Source organism: Juglans regia, chromosome 3 (genome assembly GCF_001411555.2).
Source record: "Juglans regia cultivar Chandler chromosome 3, Walnut 2.0, whole genome shotgun sequence".
NCBI classification, from domain to species: Eukaryota; Viridiplantae; Streptophyta; class Magnoliopsida; order Fagales; family Juglandaceae; genus Juglans; species Juglans regia.
In genome coordinates, this window is record NC_049903.1 from 16,626,468 (window position 1) to 16,644,779 (window position 18,312).

At 35.2% G+C, this 18,312-nt stretch overlaps 1 protein-coding gene and 1 long non-coding RNA gene across 2 annotated transcripts; both read right to left on the bottom strand.

Annotated features, from left to right (window-relative positions):
* Nucleotides 1–4,461: 4,461 nt before the first annotated feature.
* LOC109005999 lies at nt 4,462–6,717 on the bottom strand. Its single transcript, XR_004801208.1, has 3 exons — nt 6,665–6,717; nt 6,087–6,295; nt 4,462–4,723 (listed from the first exon to the last, which is right to left on the bottom strand). It is a non-coding gene; the product is annotated as an uncharacterized LOC109005999 (long non-coding RNA).
* Nucleotides 6,718–14,269: 7,552 nt separating this feature from the next.
* On the bottom strand, nt 14,270–17,994 carry LOC108988835 (probable WRKY transcription factor 14). Its single transcript, XM_018962208.2, has 3 exons — nt 16,936–17,994; nt 15,958–16,098; nt 14,270–14,970 (listed from the first exon to the last, which is right to left on the bottom strand). The coding sequence occupies exons 1-3, from the start codon at nt 17,580–17,582 to the stop codon at nt 14,364–14,366; spliced, it is 1,395 nt and encodes a 464-aa protein (XP_018817753.2). The 5' UTR covers nt 17,583–17,994; the 3' UTR covers nt 14,270–14,363.
* Nucleotides 17,995–18,312: the final 318 nt, after the last annotated feature.

Sequence of the window (18,312 nt, forward strand, 5' to 3'; positions counted from 1 at the left end):
TGGCGCCTAACTTCTCCTGGTGTAAGCCCTGCTGTAACTACTTCTGTTATTTTTTTTTATGTTTTCGTTCACTGCTAGTTTTCCTCATAAGGTATATATATATATAATATATGTAAATTGTTAACCAAATAGTTGAGTACTATTACCAATTTTTCCTTAGTATGTACCAGATATATGTTTTCGGATGAGTGGTCTTTTTGGATTTATGATTAATTGGGTTTTGTTTGAAGTCTCATAAAATATTATTTTTGTAGAGATAATATTTTAATAATATTATTAACTAAAGGAAGTAAACCTATTTTTAAGAGAAAAGTTTTTCACAACTTATTTTATAAGATTTTTTAAAGTAGTCAAAGTATTCTATTAATTTATAATACGTTGTTGGTATTTTAGATATTTTAAATATTACTTTTTATTGAGTTCCGTAATTATCTTAATACTTGTTCGATTAAATTGGTACGAATTCGATTAACTGGATATTGATGGTTTTAGAAAATGATGGTATTTTAGGAATTATGAGAATTTTAGGTTTTGAGGATTTAAAATAAGTTCTTTTAGCATTTTAGGTTTAAATATTGAAATACGTGATTGATTGGAAATTTACGAGAATTACGTGATTTTTATAGGTGACAATTAATAGTTGTTCGGTATTGTTGAGGAATTTTTTGAAAGACTAAGGAGTCCAGATAAGCGAGGTTTCTATGGTAGACTTTGCATAAAAATAAATAAAATGGGCTGAGGTTGATTTTTGAAAAAATATGCATGTTTTATTATGAAAAAAAATTTAGAACGACCTCAGTTATTTGTTCTGCATGACTTATGAAATTCTGTATAAGAATAAAGTATTTTCTGTCATGACTGGTGTAGACATGAGCAAAGTTTTAGCATTCTATTTCGGAATTATGCAAAAGAGAGCGAATATGAAAAATTGTGCATAAATTATATTTTTGTGATTTGATTTTGTTTTGTTCTGAAAAATGTTCTGTACTCTGATGTGATATGATATGATTTCTGAAACCTCTGGCATGACATTCTGTTTTCGTTCTGTTCTAACCTTACCACGGGTGTAAAATTGTGGCCTCTATTTGTGTTAGTACCAACTTTTCTATTTCTAGTGCACCCACTTTGGAAACAAAGTGGTTTTCTGCGTGGTCTTTTCTATGTGCACACTCGGGACTTCGAGAATGATAAGCGGAAGATTCACATTCTGTTTTTGCTCGATTGGCCATCGGGGTTTGCACAACGCTACCACGGGGGTTAAACATGGAATTCTGTTTTGATATGATATTTCAGTTATGCCGTGCCAAAGGAATTTTGAATAAGAATATTTTTGAACTTTCGCTCTGATATTTTTGATAACATGTTATGACTCTGCAATCCTAAAATAAAAAGTGTTTTGTTCTGCATTCTGAACTCTATAAATGCTCATGTTTACATACTAGTATATGCTCTCTGCTTATTGAGCTGTTGATAACTCACCCCATTTATCTTCACAATATTTTCAGATGATTTTGAATTTTTCAGTTGAGGATCGAGACTACGAAGCATTGGGTGAGATGACTTAATAATAGTGGAGTAAGAATATAAAGTTTTCGATGAGTATTGGTGATTTTGTTTTGTTCATTATATTATTGAAATGTGAGTTTAAATGACATGTAGAGAAGTTGGTATTTATGGGGTTAATTGTTGAGGATTTTATATATGAGTATGTGTGGTTAATTAAATTTGAAGTGTCCATGTTGATTTGGAGCTTTTGAAAGTATATTAGCAATATTAGAATTGATTATCAGGTAATATGAGTTAACTCTTCGGACCCTCGAGAACGGGGCGTTACACAATTTATGTGATGTGTGCCTGTGTTTTTGTTCAAATATACCATTTTGTTATAAGGTATAGGGACAAGTTAATCTGTGGAGGGTCCCATGTTTTTCTAGGAAATGTGTAAACGTGGTAGAGACATATTCTTCATTATTATCAGTTTGTAGTTGCTTAATTTTTGTGGAAATAGACTTTCAACAAAACATTTAAATTTCATGAAGCATAAAGCTATATCTAGTCTTTGTTTAAGAGAGAAGAGTCAAGAGAAATGAGACAAATCATCAATAAAGTCCACAGCTTGCCCTTCACCTGAAAAACTTGCTGATAATATTCATTGAATGTTACACATAAAGACCCAAAAATGGTGCATGTGGCATCATAAAAATACCTAAAAAATTCTACAAAAACCTGGATATTTTCCCAATCAACACTGTTGGGCTACTCCGATCTCTTTTCTTCCTCATCAAAGTGGTGGACATATTACATGTTATCTTCACTCATGGCGAGAAGTAATGTTAAACCTAGGTTTCAAATAGTAGACTTGGGACCCTTCTCCTTCCACAATTCAAAATGGTAGCTCGTCTATTATGATAATATGAGATAAATTCCTCCTACACCTCTCTGAATCAAACCTCACAAACCCCTTCAATGTATTGCCCTGCTACTAATCTCATAAACCATCTTCTTAAGTGCAATCTCCAATCTAGACTGATTCTTTTCAAGTATTGCACATCTTATAGGACTCTTTTTGCATTGTTCTTCTAAATGATTTTTCAGCATGGAAGTATCATGTCGTTTATAGTGACAACCATAAACAACACCACAACAATTACATTGTGCTTGTGGGTCATTGGAGTTAGCACCCTCTAATTTGGTAAAATGTTCACACACGATGGAAATCGATTTTTTCTTTGGTGGACCCATGGGTGTAAGGGTAATGGTAGGTATAGGGGAGGTAACACTAGTGCTACTGTTTGGACTTGGATTAGTATTATGATCACCCTCACTACTAGCACAATTACCATTATCCATGAGTACGACAAACAATCAAGCACGTCACATGATCCAAAGTATAAAAAACTTTAGGTTTTTAAAATCATAAAAATTAAGATCATACAAAAAATTAGACAATCTAGTTTGGGTTTCAATTTGGAACCCCAAAATTGATTAAAATGGAAACCCCAAGCTAGATTAGGGTTTCAAATTGAACCCTTAACCTAATTTAGGGTTTGAATCTAAAATCCTAAACTGATTTTGGGTTTCAAATTGAACCCCCAATTGGTTTTAGGGTTTTAGATCTGAAACCCTAAAACCATCTATAAGTTCAATCTGAATCCCTAACCTAATTTAGGATTTCAGATTGAACCCCTAGATTATTTAGGATCTCTGATTCAACACCCTAAATTCATCCAAGGGTTCATTTCGAACCCATAAATTAATTTACGATTTCAAATTATAACCATAAATCATCTGATCCTAAAATCAATACGGAATTAAAGGACATAAATCCACAATCAAACATATAACACACAATCCAACTCCACATAATCCAAAACACAACCCCATCCTCCATTGAAGACAATCCCATCCTCCATTGAACATATAAAACAATTTGAAATTTCAAACTTAGGGTTTCAAGTTACTTACAAGATGAGATGGAGAGAAAAATGAACCTAGCGATGGCGACAGTGTGAGCTACAACAACGACGAGAGAGAGGTGATGAGAGAGAGAGAGAGAGAGAGAGAGAGAGAGAGGCAAGATTGTGAGTGAGTATGACTATATGAAAGGTGTGAAAGAGAGATAGAGATGTGAGGAGGGGGGTAATTTACCCTAACACGAAACAATGTCGTTGTGGGTGAATTTATAACTCCTCAAAAAGACGTCATTTCATTCCAACTTCTTTAATATAAGTAATATATATATATATATATATATATATATATATATATATATACTAGGCGGGAACAACGTGCAAAGCACGTTTGCCTAGTTTTATGACATGGTTATTTGTAAAAAAACAGCGATCTGATGAAATACCTTAGACCCAAACGATTATACAGTAGAAGAAGTGAAAAACATAATAGAGATAGCTTTGATGTGCACTTAGTCATCGGCTACAGAGAGGACCTCAATGTCTGAAATAGTTATTTTATTGAAAAGCAAGGGGTCGCCGGAGCACCCGCCACCAGCTAAGCTAGCCTTCGTTGATTCTGATAAGAAAATCCGGGGAGACACATCCACTTCAACCGCATCCTCCAAGTCTAATGCCACCACCTCTCTCTCAGTTCTCAGGTCGCTAATGTATATGGCTGTCTGAAATTCTCAAGTGCAACTTCTATGTTTAAACTTTATTAGTATTCCTTGTTTACAGTGTATATATATATATATATATATATAAACTCTAGTGTGCGTTGGACATGGCGCTGTGAAAGCAAGGAGTTCCAAACTGATGGAATTATTACGTATATATACATATCTATAAAAATTTAAAATGTTCATTACATCAAACCATTTAATATAAACATGCCAATTCTTACAGGGCAAAACTGAATCAAGAGATTTACGAATAGAAGAAAACCACGATTTTGGCACCAACTGACTAAAAATATATTCTTGAGAGAGAAAAAAAATGTTGTCCCCAGTTCTCACAAGACTTACAAAATTAGCTCCAAAGAATGGAAGTTCATAAAAAGATTACTTTGAATGTAAACGGTGGAACATTTTACAATGAAACAAACATGTCTCTCATAGTCTCATTACTTTCAGCAGAACTACCTTCACTTTGGCACAAGTTTAGTCTACAACCTAAGAAATCAAAAGGCTGAAAGGCTGAAATAAACCTTTGAATCTTTTGCTCGCTCTCTCTTCTGGTCCATCTAAATCACCAATATTGTCATGAAATTCCTGTGAGCCACAAAGGCATGCCAACATCATTAGACAGGAGTGCCAAACACAATCAAGGTGGGAGAAACATGCATTTGCAGTGACATACAAACAAAACATTTATTACGTATATTTCATTCCAAGAATTTATATTTTTCCATGACTTACAAACAATTCAAATCTTCCAAGAAAACCGGCAGCTCGGTATGATTTCAATACAAACAAAGCACGTTTATCAAATGCAAGACTCCATAAACAAGTTTCCTTTAAACAGACTCTGTAAATCAAAGCGCATAATTCTTATAATTCTTGTCATCTTTGCAATTTACGATTTCAATATAGAGAAACAACACAAGCATATAAAATTCAGACTTAACACCTCGTATAACAAATATAATATAATTAATTAGTGAACAATATACACATTGGCAAAAAATTGATGTTGCAACTTGAATTTAGCATGCCACTTTAAAGTCTTGATTCTGGTTCAAATTTTGTCACATCATAAAACAGAAAGTCACATATACCAAACCTGAACATTTATTTCCCAGCCACAGGAAATAATCCTACCTTACATGGACTTTGGTACACCAGCACGTTTCAATGGCAGGGTTGTGTCTAGAGTTAGGGTCCATCTGCCCTCCAAATGCTTGGGTGCAGGAAAAGGCCAAATTTCAAACCTTTCCGAGTTACTTATTCAAACATAGCCCAGTGTTAAACAAAACATCAGCCTAGTGGCCTCTCTGGTCATTTTCATGTACCAATTTTCTGTTGCAACCTCTACAGACAAAGGACCATGTTGAAACCATGTGCTTGGCACAGGTCAAGCAAGCATAATCTTCAATATATATGTGATACATATAACCATGTTGTACAGGCTGCTGCAATCAACTCATTTAACTTATATTCACAGAGCCCAAAAACACAAAGCTTCAAACTGAAGACAAACTAAGAATGCCATGCAAAAGCAAATGTGACTTTATTCAAATAAACCCAAGGTATCAAATGTGATGTCTTTGCCATCTAGTTAAAAAGCTCAAATTGGACATCCAGTGGAGTAGAATGCACTACCCAAGAAATTGGGGTAGAATAAGCATAGACAAAAAAATTTCTTTTATGTTCATTTTAAAATCCCACTAACAATAAACGAATAACTTATACACTGGGTGCTACTCAGACGAGCAATTAGTTCATAGACAATTATGTTTAAATAGAAAATTAAGAACATTTTCCCCTGGCAATGAATGTGAATACACAGTTTAAGCAAAATTTGATTCCAACAAATAGAGAAATCATTTCCCATCAGAATTTTTCTCTTCTTAAGCAAGCCCATATCAAAACACTCATCCACAAGAAATCAATCGCTGGGGACTGGAAAGATTACCGTATGTGTGGGCTGATTGAAGTATTGAAGTAGGAACGATGATGTGACAACAGTCCGAATTGGGCTGTGATGGGGTTAGCCGAGATGGAAATTGACGATGCCAATTAACATGGCACCGTCGAGCTTCGGCCGCCCATCCTCCGTGTGAAACTCTTCCTCAGTCGCCCGATCTTCTTCCACAGTCCATCCTCCGTGCGAGCTTCGGCAACCTACAAAAATTCTTCATTAGAGAACATTACACCCAGATCTAAAAAAAAATCAACCCCTCCGATTTGAGTAGGAAGATTTCTAAGATTTCAAAATTTCTACAAAATACTAAAACACTATATATACACAAAAGGCAAACAAGAACAAAGCCAAAAACAAGAACACCCTCTGTGCACTGCTGTTACTGCTTCTTCTATCGTTCATTTGTATTTCCCTTAGCCTAGATTACATCACAAGGTGCAGACTATTAAAGAATGAGTATTGACAAATTTTGGATGATGAAATCCTCAAAAGCTTTATGAAACTCATAGATTAACCACTTGCATGAATTGTCATGAGATGTGGCAAACAGAAAATAAAAAATAAAACACCTTTAAGAAGTGAGAACAATTTTTGGGAATTGAGTTGTCTTTGCCTTTTGCTTTTAAATGCTTTTGGTATGCACTCAACATCATATATGTCCACAACTTCAACAACCTAGAAGCCAAATTGCAAATAAATAATCATTGCACTTATGAAGGTACAAAAAGGTATGTAGGCAGCAACATGATAAGCTTAAAAGTAACTACAGAGAATGCTTACACTTTGGGAAGCATAAAGAGTAACAAGGCCGATAGGAACGAAGATGGTACCCATCAATAGAAATATAGAAATGGCCTGCATAAGAGATTCTCAACACCATAAACACACAAATTAGGATGAATAATAGATTATGAAAGTCAGAAGCAAATAGTAGCATTTGGGAAGTTACCCAGGCTGGTGATGTACTGGTTTACAAGCTGGGAGCTTCTGCTGTGTAAACTAATAGAAAGCTACAAAAATACCATATTGGGACTTATTATAAATTAACCTAGACTAAATTAAGAGCGAATATGTTTATTAAAAAAATAATTGATAGTGTGCTAATGGGTTTTTTTATCAGAACATCACCTCTAAATTCCAAAAGCAATTAATAATACAAATTGGCAAAATAACCTCAACTAATTATAGATTTTTTTTGTTCCCTATAAATTATAATTCACTTTCCTAAAACATTGGCCTCCACCCCTTCCCTTGCCGACCAAAACCGAAAGTTACATGCACAAAAGACTCGTAATCAAAAAATCAATCTCATCCCAAATGGCCAACAAAATACATCTAGTTGGCACCCCATAAGAACAAACAAGAAATTTCACATCCAAGCAACTGGCAAACACAACCAAAAATTGTCCAAAGCAATGAAGAGAAATCCAACAACCAGATTCACATGGAACAAAAAAAAAAATGCAGAACAAAAAGAGAACAAGCAAGAAAAAAAATGAAATAAAAAAAAAACCACACAAGTTTTTCAATAAAAAAACAACAAGACGGCAAACAAAATCCAAACCATCCCACAGATTCACATCCAACCAAGAGAAAATAAAAACAAAACCATAAAAACCATACCCAGACCATACCAACAATAAGAACAGAGAAGAGGAACCCAAAGATACACCACTATGAGAGGAAGCTTTTCCTCGGTGTCTGACGTCCAAAATCCCTCTTATGGATACCGAAGACAAAGAAACCAAAACTTTCACTTCGAGAGGGTTTAAAACTAAAAAAGTCCCTCCAAGAGAGATCAAAACATCTTTAGCTTGCTTGTGCTAGTCTCTGAGCATCTAGTCTACTTACAAAAACCAAAAAAAAAAAAAAAACATTGAGACAAGCTATGAGAATCGAAAGCTCTAGGGGACGAATGAGAGAGAGGGAAGAACCACAATGTGAAGAATCGAAAGCCTTTGAGCAGATTCCCGTGGAGTAGGCTGCCCTAAAAAAAAAAAAAACTTCAGATCTCAAAGAATCATACATTCAGACTTAAAGAAGAAGAAAAAAAACTCAGATTAGAAGGAAAAAAAAAAAAAAACTCACCTTTCCAGATCAACCTTGTTCTTCGTTGGCTGACCTAGGCTGCAGTTTTCTTCATTTTCTTTGAGACCAAACACGGGAAACGTCTGTAGAGAGGAGATTTGAGAGACACGGTTGAAGAATCTTGAGGACAGAGAGAGAGAGATCTCTGGTTTCCGACGAAAAATATATTACAAAAGAGAGAGAGAGGTGTGAGAGAGTGAGTTTGAGGAGGGTCGAGGGTGAGAGAGAGTAGGTCTAAGTGTGTGATGGTTAGAGAAGCAGATGGAGGTTGAGGGTTATAAAGAATCGGTGAAAAACAGAGTTAGTTGAGAGAGAGTGAGAGAATATACAGAGGATTGAGAGAGAGGGAGAGAGTGGGAGGGGGAGAAGCTTCGAGAGAATAGACCTTCCGTTTGATAGCAGTTAAAATAGAAATTTTCACTCCGTTAAAACAAGAATTTCCGTTTACAACCGTTAGATAGGCTCTTATATAATAGTATAGATATATATAAACCCAGGTGGGGGCGGTGCCCCACTTGGCACCCGCCTCTAGTTTTTTTACTGGGTGGATCAAGTGTAGGTATTTGGCCCCTAGCCCTAATGGCTACTTAGCATGGGAATAAATTGAGTAGTCCAATTGAGATAATTAGTTCCATCAAGTTTGACAGAAACTAATGGTGTAATATCGGGCATACCGAATGTAAAATATGCAACATCATGGTGGAGGCCATAGCGGATCAAAAGAAGTGTGAGCCAATTATTGCTCTGATACCAAATCAAAATAACAATAATGGTACCGGTTCAATCAATACCAAATGGGGCATTCTCACTAAATATTTATAAAACTTTACATAAGTTGTTATATACTCGACATTAACTAATATTTATATATATATAAGGGGGGATATTGTTATCCTGAGAAATTTTAGTCTACAAGGATTAAATTGTAGCAGTTTGAGTTTAAATTGAAGTTTGAGATGAGATGAGATGAGTTATAGTCCTCCAGTCATCATTAGTTTCTATGTTCTCAAATAAGTGATCACAAGGTTGTGCAACATGAGTTTGCATAGGAATGGTATATAGTTAACATCACAAGGTGATCATGGAGAGAGGAGACGGAAGATGTTTAGCAACTAGCAAGGATTTGTGCACCTCTAAACTTTCAGAACTTAATTCGTTGCAATCAAACAATTTAGTGAAATTTGAGCCCAACTAATTGGTACAAGGCCCATATATATAGCTAGATTCCGTAATTTGTTGTCCAAATATTAATGGGTCCATATCATGGTACACAAGTGTTCATGATGATAGTCATGCATGCAACTAGATAACCGAAAACCCAAGCACAGCATGATTAACTAATTGAACTACGCATGACTAGAAAGTCCCCAAACATGCATATACATACAACTAGAGGAGAATTAGAATTAATAACTTATATAGGAACTTGAAACCCAAGCATGCATCGATCTGTTAATATTTAAGGCTAAATTAATACCAATCCACTAAATATTTTGGTTGGTATTCTTATCTTAAAGCTGGCTGATGATCATGATCATCAACGTCCTCATTGAACTGAATTTTGTTGCTCATGAAACTAAGCCTCAGGCCCATGACTCATGAAATTATCCAGATGCGTTGTCTTTCTAAATTGGATGGATGCTATGAAGAGGAGTTCCAAGCATTAATTAGGTGTTATATATATATAGATCAGTGTTAACACATATATATAAATAAAACTTGTATATTCCTAAGCTCATTAATGATCATCTGCATCGATCCAAAAATATGTCAGTTCAATATTCAGGGAATCGAATACGAATCTGATCCTCAGCCGACAATAAATACAAGGAGTATTCCCTCTCACTAGTACAGTCGAGACAATCTGGCCTATATTTATATTTATATATATATATATATATATATAGAACCGTGCTACAGCCCCAGCTCCCTCTCCCGCTCTCAGTTCCGCTCAGTGTAAAATGTAGTGTTTTTTTATTTTATTTTTTTATATATATATTTTTTTAACACTATAAAATATTTTTTAAAAAAATAAAAAAATTATAATATCATTAAAAAATACTTACTTAATCATTAAGTAAAAAAAAATATATTAAAAAAATAAAAAAAAAATATAGCGGGACCGAGAGCGGGACCGAGAGTGGTGAGAGTAGCATTATTCATATATATATATATATATATATATATATATATATAGGGTACTGTACTTGATAAAATTAATTTACATGTGCTGTAAAATCTGAAAATATCATCCAGTACCTCACGTTCATATATATATGCTTCTCAAAGTTCTCATAAAAATACCACATATATATATATATATATATATATATATATATGTTGGAGACCAAGTTGCATTAATTCCCAAACCATAATCATTAAGCTGATCTGTAAAATATAGACCTAGACTCCAAATTAATAATTAGGAGATGTATGAGATAATATCCCAAAGCTAGGGAATCTCAGATTAACCTAATTAATTATAAATTGCTAGCTAATTAAGTAGCTATATTCAAAGGGAGAAGTTAATTAATTAGCTAATAACCTTTCACATGAATATTTAAAAACAAAATGTACATGAGACTGTTCTATATTAATAAACTAAAGGTCACATTAATTTATTGTTATATGGAAAATGCTAAATACTGATGATCAGTAGTACGTACTTACAGTCATTTTCATCTGACTGATCTAATTCTAACGATACGATATATATTATCCATCAATTATTGAATTTTTCACTTTAAAAATAAGATTTGATTTAATTGGTTTATGAATATTGTCACATCAATACAACCAAATGAAAAATAAAATTATAATATACATCAATATAATGGTTTATCTTTATATATCAAAGTGCCGACTGAAATCAAATTTAAGACCTAGACGGTTTATAAATTAATTTGTAGATGCTGACTTGATCAATTCATGTGGCCACTCATGCTATATTTAATTTATATATACTTACTGGTCCCACATTAATTATATATATATATAGCATATTATTGAAGGTACATACAGTACTAGTAAAATTATATATATATATATATATATAATAGTACTCATCATGATATACAGATAATTAACCTCAACATGAAAGAATAAAATACAAATGTTAATAGGGCTTTAATAAAGGGATTTTGTGATAATTTGCTGCAATTACAAACAAAAATTAATTAAAATATGGCTAAAGTGAGATGATAATGATTGTGATATTTCACTAATAAAATAAGACAAAGAACGTACTATTGCTCACTTGATATCAACAAGAAATTAGCTAGCTAGTGGTTTGTGTGGAAAACTGACTTTCATATATGTTTTCTTTCCCTAGCTAGCAGCTAGTATTAATGAAAGCAATTAGCTTGCACATTTTTATTTTTTCCGGTTTAGGATATTAAGAACAGGTCAAAGTACTAAATTAGTAAAAAAAAAAAAAAAAATTAACAGAAATCACCACGAGTACTACTACTACTAGTACTTTGATCTTTGTCAACAGATCAGAGCTGGACTCGTACGTACTACGTGCTATATATATATATATATAATGATATATGCATGCAAACATTATATATACTTATGACTAATTATTTTCTGAAAACATGAAATTATGATGTTTTATGTGCATCTGAGTCTTAGGATTTGAGAAAAGAAAGATCATGTTTTATCGCCACAGCTAGGTTGTTTTTTTTTAGAGAGAAAAAGAGAGAGTAAATGGTCTCTAAAGCTTTTATGTTTGTCATCAATTATAACTGGCATTCTTTCTTTTCAAAATCATGACAACAGTCACTCCCATAAACCCAATTGCACTCAAAATTCCTTTAAATGCATAATGAGTCTTATTTCAATCAATCGAGAATGAGAAGTAGAGGGAGACCCATTTGAGAACAACTTTGGACTGTTCTTTTTCCTCACTTTGAAGTGACTTCAGTTGAAAGGGTATTGATAATTTGATTTAAAGTTGATGGATTTGACAGAACTTAGGGTCACTATTTCCCATTAAATTTAGTTAAAGTTACCTCAGCTACCAGCGGAGGCATATGACTCCCAATGTTACAAGGGCGATGTTTGGACAAGTGTTAAAAGCCAACACCTAGTTTCTGGCACAGGTTTCAATTTCCACGCGTATTGGCATTCCTTAAAATATATATATGTATATATACACACACACAATATGAAATCCCACCTTTAGCTGCGAAAAAACCTGTTACTTGATGCAACGTGACTTTATCCAAACTCAAAAACCAGTGTTCCATTTTTTTTGTTTGCCTGTTGTGTAGTTAAAGATATATAGACACTTACAAAACTAAAATCAAACCCATGCAATTGTCTATATTTCTTTAGCTTTTATATATATATATATATATATATATATATATATATTATATACATAGGAGGAGCTAGCTAGGAGAAGACATCGATCGAATATTAATTTCATGTGTTACTAAAGGCTGGGCTAGCTAGCTAGTGATCATGAGCTCTAAAGACTAGAACTCTTTTAAGAAAAAAGTTCGATCTGTACACACGATCAAGGTCGAGGTTGCAGAAGTACTACAGTACTCCTTTCAAAGATAAATCCGATAACATGGAAAAAAAAAATTAATTAAAGATTGTTCTTTTATTCATACTGATCATGATCTTATGATTTATTAATTGTCCTCTCCATTTCCCCCTCCGATCATCTCAAAATACAGATCAGTATGGATGGAAAAGGGAGTCCTCAAGGACTAGCTTGCCTAACTAGCTAGTTATATATATATATATGGTGTTTTAGGATCATAAAGTCATATATACAATTAGTTTCTCGTATTAATTCACGATGCATGCAGTCTTTTAATTCTTTTAAATAAAGAAGATTTCTGAAAATTAAACGTAAAGATTTTTTAAGCGATTATTAGTACTAAAAGCTAGCAGAAGTACTACTGTTAATTATTAATTATGTCCTCTATTCTATAATGAAACTGATCATTACGGTGCATACATATAGACCTTGAAAAAAATCAAACAGCTGAGGGAAATCACTTTCACTGAGAATCTGAGAAACACGTTTCCAAACAGTAAACAGGCCGCTAGTCCATCAATCTCCTTGAAGTTTCCTGTTGAAGGCACAATTTCAACACACCCGTGATCAATTCCCTCCTCTCGTTAATTTATAAGCAACTAGCGAGAACCTAGTACACTTTTGGCGGTTCGTAGTTGTTCTTGTATATGTGTGTTGAAAAACCTCTTCCATGAATATGGTTTTGATTCTTGCAAAACTAGGCTCGCAGTCGCAGCTAGGCATGCAGAAATAATAATGCATGCACAGGTTACCATTCACATGCAGAAATATTAAATGCCAACCTCCTTTTAGCTGGACTAATACTATTTAAAAATATGCAGAGAGCAGCTAGGGTGATGAACATAGAAAATAAGGCTGAATGGTAATTCCATTTTCTCGTAAACAATCACCGTAATTTATAAAAACTAGAACACTGGAATTAAAAATAGAAAACAAATACAAGTTGCACGGATAATATAAGAAACAGAAAGCTGAGGAACCCAAAGCATGTAGTTTCTCTCTCCTTTATACATCCCTAGAGAAGACTGATAAGAAAAGTCCAAGCTTTTCTAGTAATCTGTTTCCTGTATATATATATATTTTTGTCATCTTTCGATTATTTCTACCAAGCAATTAAAGCATGGCTTTAATTTTCTTTTGTTTTTAAGACAACCCACCCACAAAACCAGAGCGTGGGCTTCGCAATTGATAATTTTTCCCACTTCAAAAGATGAAAGGCAAAGTCCCATCTTTATATCAATCTCCTCACCGAGCTTTCCAGTCATGTCTCTGATGGATGTACTTGTTTACACTGTAGAAACCTTCTGTTCCTCAGCTTTCTGTCCCATCCACCAATATTCCAAAAGGAATGTGGGACTCAAGGTTTTGCTCCCAATGAACCAGCACTGTCTTTTACTCCTTTTCCTAATCCCCAAACCGTTCTGGTAAATAACAAGAGAAAAAGGTAGAAGAAAAGTGGTAGAAATCTCTCCCGCTACCCCCACCCTCAACAGGAAAAATATTCAAACCAGAAGCTTTAAGGGCTGCTTATACCAGACCTTGAATATAGAAGAAGTGCACCATATAAACTAAAAAATGAGTCTTTAGTGGGGAAATTGCTCTGTATCGTTTCAAATGCCTTGTTATAAACCCCTATTCTTAGCTTCTCCAAAAGAGTTGGTGCCGCCGTCCCCTGGCCAGTCAAAGAGACTGAATGGATCCATGCCCTTACTATCTTTCTGAGCATGATCTCCCGCAAACCCTTGAGAAAACAAGAGATCTAAAGGGTCAGCCTCAATTTCTTCTAACTCAGCGAAGAAGTCCTGATCAGATTGGAGGTTTGACCCCGGCATTGTCGGCCTGTAAGAAAACTCTTCAGCAGTACTGAATTCTCCGTCATCAATCTCCAGCACTTGCTTCTCCACCTCGTCAAGCTCTTCCTTGACTGATGCACTTGTTGTCGAGCTGCCGCAGACAATCGGAGATACGTGGTCGTCAATGCTGCTCTCCTTCTGTTCTTCTTTCGGGCTTGTTGGCTTCTGGGACTGGGCTCCTTGGAAGTTTCTCGAAGCAGCATTGCTCTTCGATGGTTGGGACCGGGTCGAGCCTGCAAGGGCATTCCTCTGAGTTGGCCATGGATGATTGTGCTCAGATGTGTAGGTAATCACCAACATGTTGGGATCAGTCCGGCTGCGCTCGACTTGTTTCCTGGCCGAACATCCCTTCGAGCTGCTGCATCTATAATAGCCCCTGTATAGTATCAAAAAAAGTAAATATATATACATGAAGTTGATTTGTATAAAATAAGAAGTCATGTACACGTACATATATACAAGTTGATGAGCAACATGATGCATGTTATTGTAATAATATTAATTTTCACGTAACAATATTAACAGTTAATCATGATCCTATTTACTTTAAAGTTGTCGATCGATCCTGTTTGGCCTGTTAATCATTTCGGATTGGATAATAATTACTAGATCCAAAATAATCAAACTCCACTGAAATATTTGCCGCTATATACACCCACATGTAAGCTGTATATCTGACTTTGAAAATGGATTCTCTATTTCTTTATAATATAATAGGATATTCACATTTCAAAACCGAATAGTAAACATTATATATTATTATAAACTCCTTCTGCCAACAAAAAACAAAAATAAGAGACTTATATAAAAGACTAGCTAGCTTGTAAGATTGACTGGATATCATAAACTAAGAAACCAAAACAAAACAGCTATTTTTACTGAAATAACATATATAATAGAAAAAATATAGTGTTAGAGCTCGTGCTGGCCGGTTGATTAAGTCCGATCCAATAACGAAGGAAACATTCGAAAGAGCCTGAAATTCTAAACCTAAAGTTCAAAGATGCATGCCAGCGGTTTTGTTTACTACTCGTTTTGGGGGAAACAGAAGTAAACGAAACTGATAGCTAGGGTTGGTTAATTTGGAGATAGTCAATTAATGGCAATGGAAGTGTTTGAGGTTTGTCAGTTTTCAAGGATCGAAGCTTTTGTGGGGATTCAGAAGGTTCTTTGCAGTGTCTTTATTATATGTTGTATCACTTTGATTATATTAATGCAGACAAAATAAGATTAAGCAAAGAAGCAGAAGTAATAATGTGATCTGTCAGTGAAAGATACAAATTGCAGCCTTGGCAGAAGTTTTATCTTAAACGAACTTTCCGTTATCAAGAATATGAATAACTGAATGAACTTAATATTTCACCTTGGATATGGAGAACCTTTAATGGGTTTCTGACCGTACTTTCTCCAAGCCCACAGATCAGATGGAACTACTTCTCCGGTAGGCCTGCTGTTTACAGCAGCTGGCGCTGGAATGCAAACCACCTTCTTTGCCTGGCTCTTCCTGCGTATATGTGTATATATATTTTCATCCAAGTTTATGTTTGTTTGCTATACTTTTTCAAGCAACTGTAAATGATCATGACATCAGTGAATAGAATAAGAGGAAGATCATGATGTGTATATATATATATGGTGAAGCTGATAGAATTTTGAATGATTAAAGCAGTAGAGAGGATTTGAAGAAACTTAAATAGTTGTCATGATCTTTTCCCGGAGCAAATTAATTAAAATGTTTCAATTGATCTCCTAGCTACCTTTTGGCAGCAATTTGATGTTTTTTGGATTATTTTCTTTAATAAAGCTGAAAGGGACGGTATTATTCTAAAGGCAGCCCAAATACCAATCAAAACGCAGCTAACCTCTCAAGTGTGTTAGGGAAGACGAGTGGTTTGAGATAACAACATTAAAGCTAAGTCTACGATGAATATCAGTGTGACACCACCAAAACTAAGCCTACTTTTTCAGGTCGATCAATACTACACATCAAAGATAACATGTTTTTTGTTGGTAATGTTGACAGTGGGAAATCCCATCTGAAAATCTTCTCGAGCACCACAAGCAAGACAGGATAAAATCAACCTTAAAATGACAATATGGACAGTTAAAGCATGTAATCCTTATTCAGATCTTTGCCTTGACTTGATGATCATGACCACCCAAGTTCCCAAAGAACGAAAACCAAACTTCCAGCTCTCTGGTCCAACTTGTGAAATCTTTTGTATCCAAAAATAAAATTGAACAAGGATTTAATAAGTACTAAAATAGCATCAAATTCAACTCTTTTAGAGTTAATTCATGGAAGAAACCCTGAGCTAGCTGGATAAGATTAAATACTCACCTTCTCTTAATACCCGGATTCCTCGGGGACGAGATCTGCACCCCGGTGTTGTCGATAAAGCAACCGTTGGGGCTGTTTGCAGTAATCATGTCGCCTGCAATCATGGCAGACGCCTTAATTCCCCTGGGAGAAGCCGCCGCTGCCATCACCGGCGAACCACATGGGGAGACAGGCAATTTTGCATTAGGAGAGATCTGAAGCATCCGTGAGAATATATTGCAAGGCCTTTTCATCTCATCTTCAAGATAATTGCTCGGAGCTAGAATCGTACTCGTACTACCACCGCCAACACCAACAACAGCACCAGTAGTATTTCCTCCATTAAAACCACCCGTGTCCTCCACACTAGCAGCTGTACTGCTGCCCATCATTTCAGCAGAACTGGTGCTGCTGAAGAAGCTGGAACCTGATACATCGAGCTCGTTAAGAAGCGGATCTCGCATGTAGGAGAATGGATCGCCGAAATTATCCCTAGGCTCTTCGACAACGGACAAAAAATTCATGGGATCGGAAGGGAAGCGCCAGCCGGGACTGGGTTCGGAAGCGCCTGCAGCTCCAGTGCCATATGCTCCCCCGCTAGCTCGGACTATGTCAGTCAAATCACCTTGATAATTCTCCATCCTGGGCATAAACAAGCTGCAGTACATACTTTTTTCAGCGCAAGAGCAAGAACAAGGTGGAGAGAAAGAGTGTCATTTGGAGGCCGCAAGCCAGGGATATTTGTCCTGATCTTTTGAACACCACAGACGTAAAAGACATGCAAATTACTCTTTGGTTCGTCTGCTATATGGGTGTTTGATCAAGGAAGGGAACAAAGCAGTCGTTCTGGGGAGATGGGTTTTGGCAATTAGGAAGAAGAAAAGCAGAAAAACGAACAAAAAAGTTTGCTTTGTTTGCGAAGGTTAATGGAAGTGATCGTTCTTGTGAAAAACAAAGAAAGAATGGTCTTATTAGCAGATAGAGAAAACAATAAAAAATAATAATGGGAAAAAGGCTAGAGTCGCTGACTTTTCACACAAAAACAGCTCTTGATCTCCATACGCAACACGCAGGGAGAGAGGGAGAATTTAAAATTAAAATGATAGCAATAAACAAATAGGTCTTGAGCTGGCCTGGTGTTTAATCATTTATTAAGAAGTATCATAGGGTCAAATTTCTGCCACTGTTTTTAATCTCTCCATTAATTTTTAATCTCTCTCTCTCTCTCTGGATTTGTAAAAGAAACTTTAGCCAAAAGTCCTTTTTCGAAAACAAGTGATGGGCAAGTAAAGAGGCGGCAAGTAGCCGCATTTCTCGGAAACGTTTCGATCGATCCATACATCCATCTCCGTTTCTTTATGTACATATTATCTAATCCCGTTTCGTTAACATTTCTGA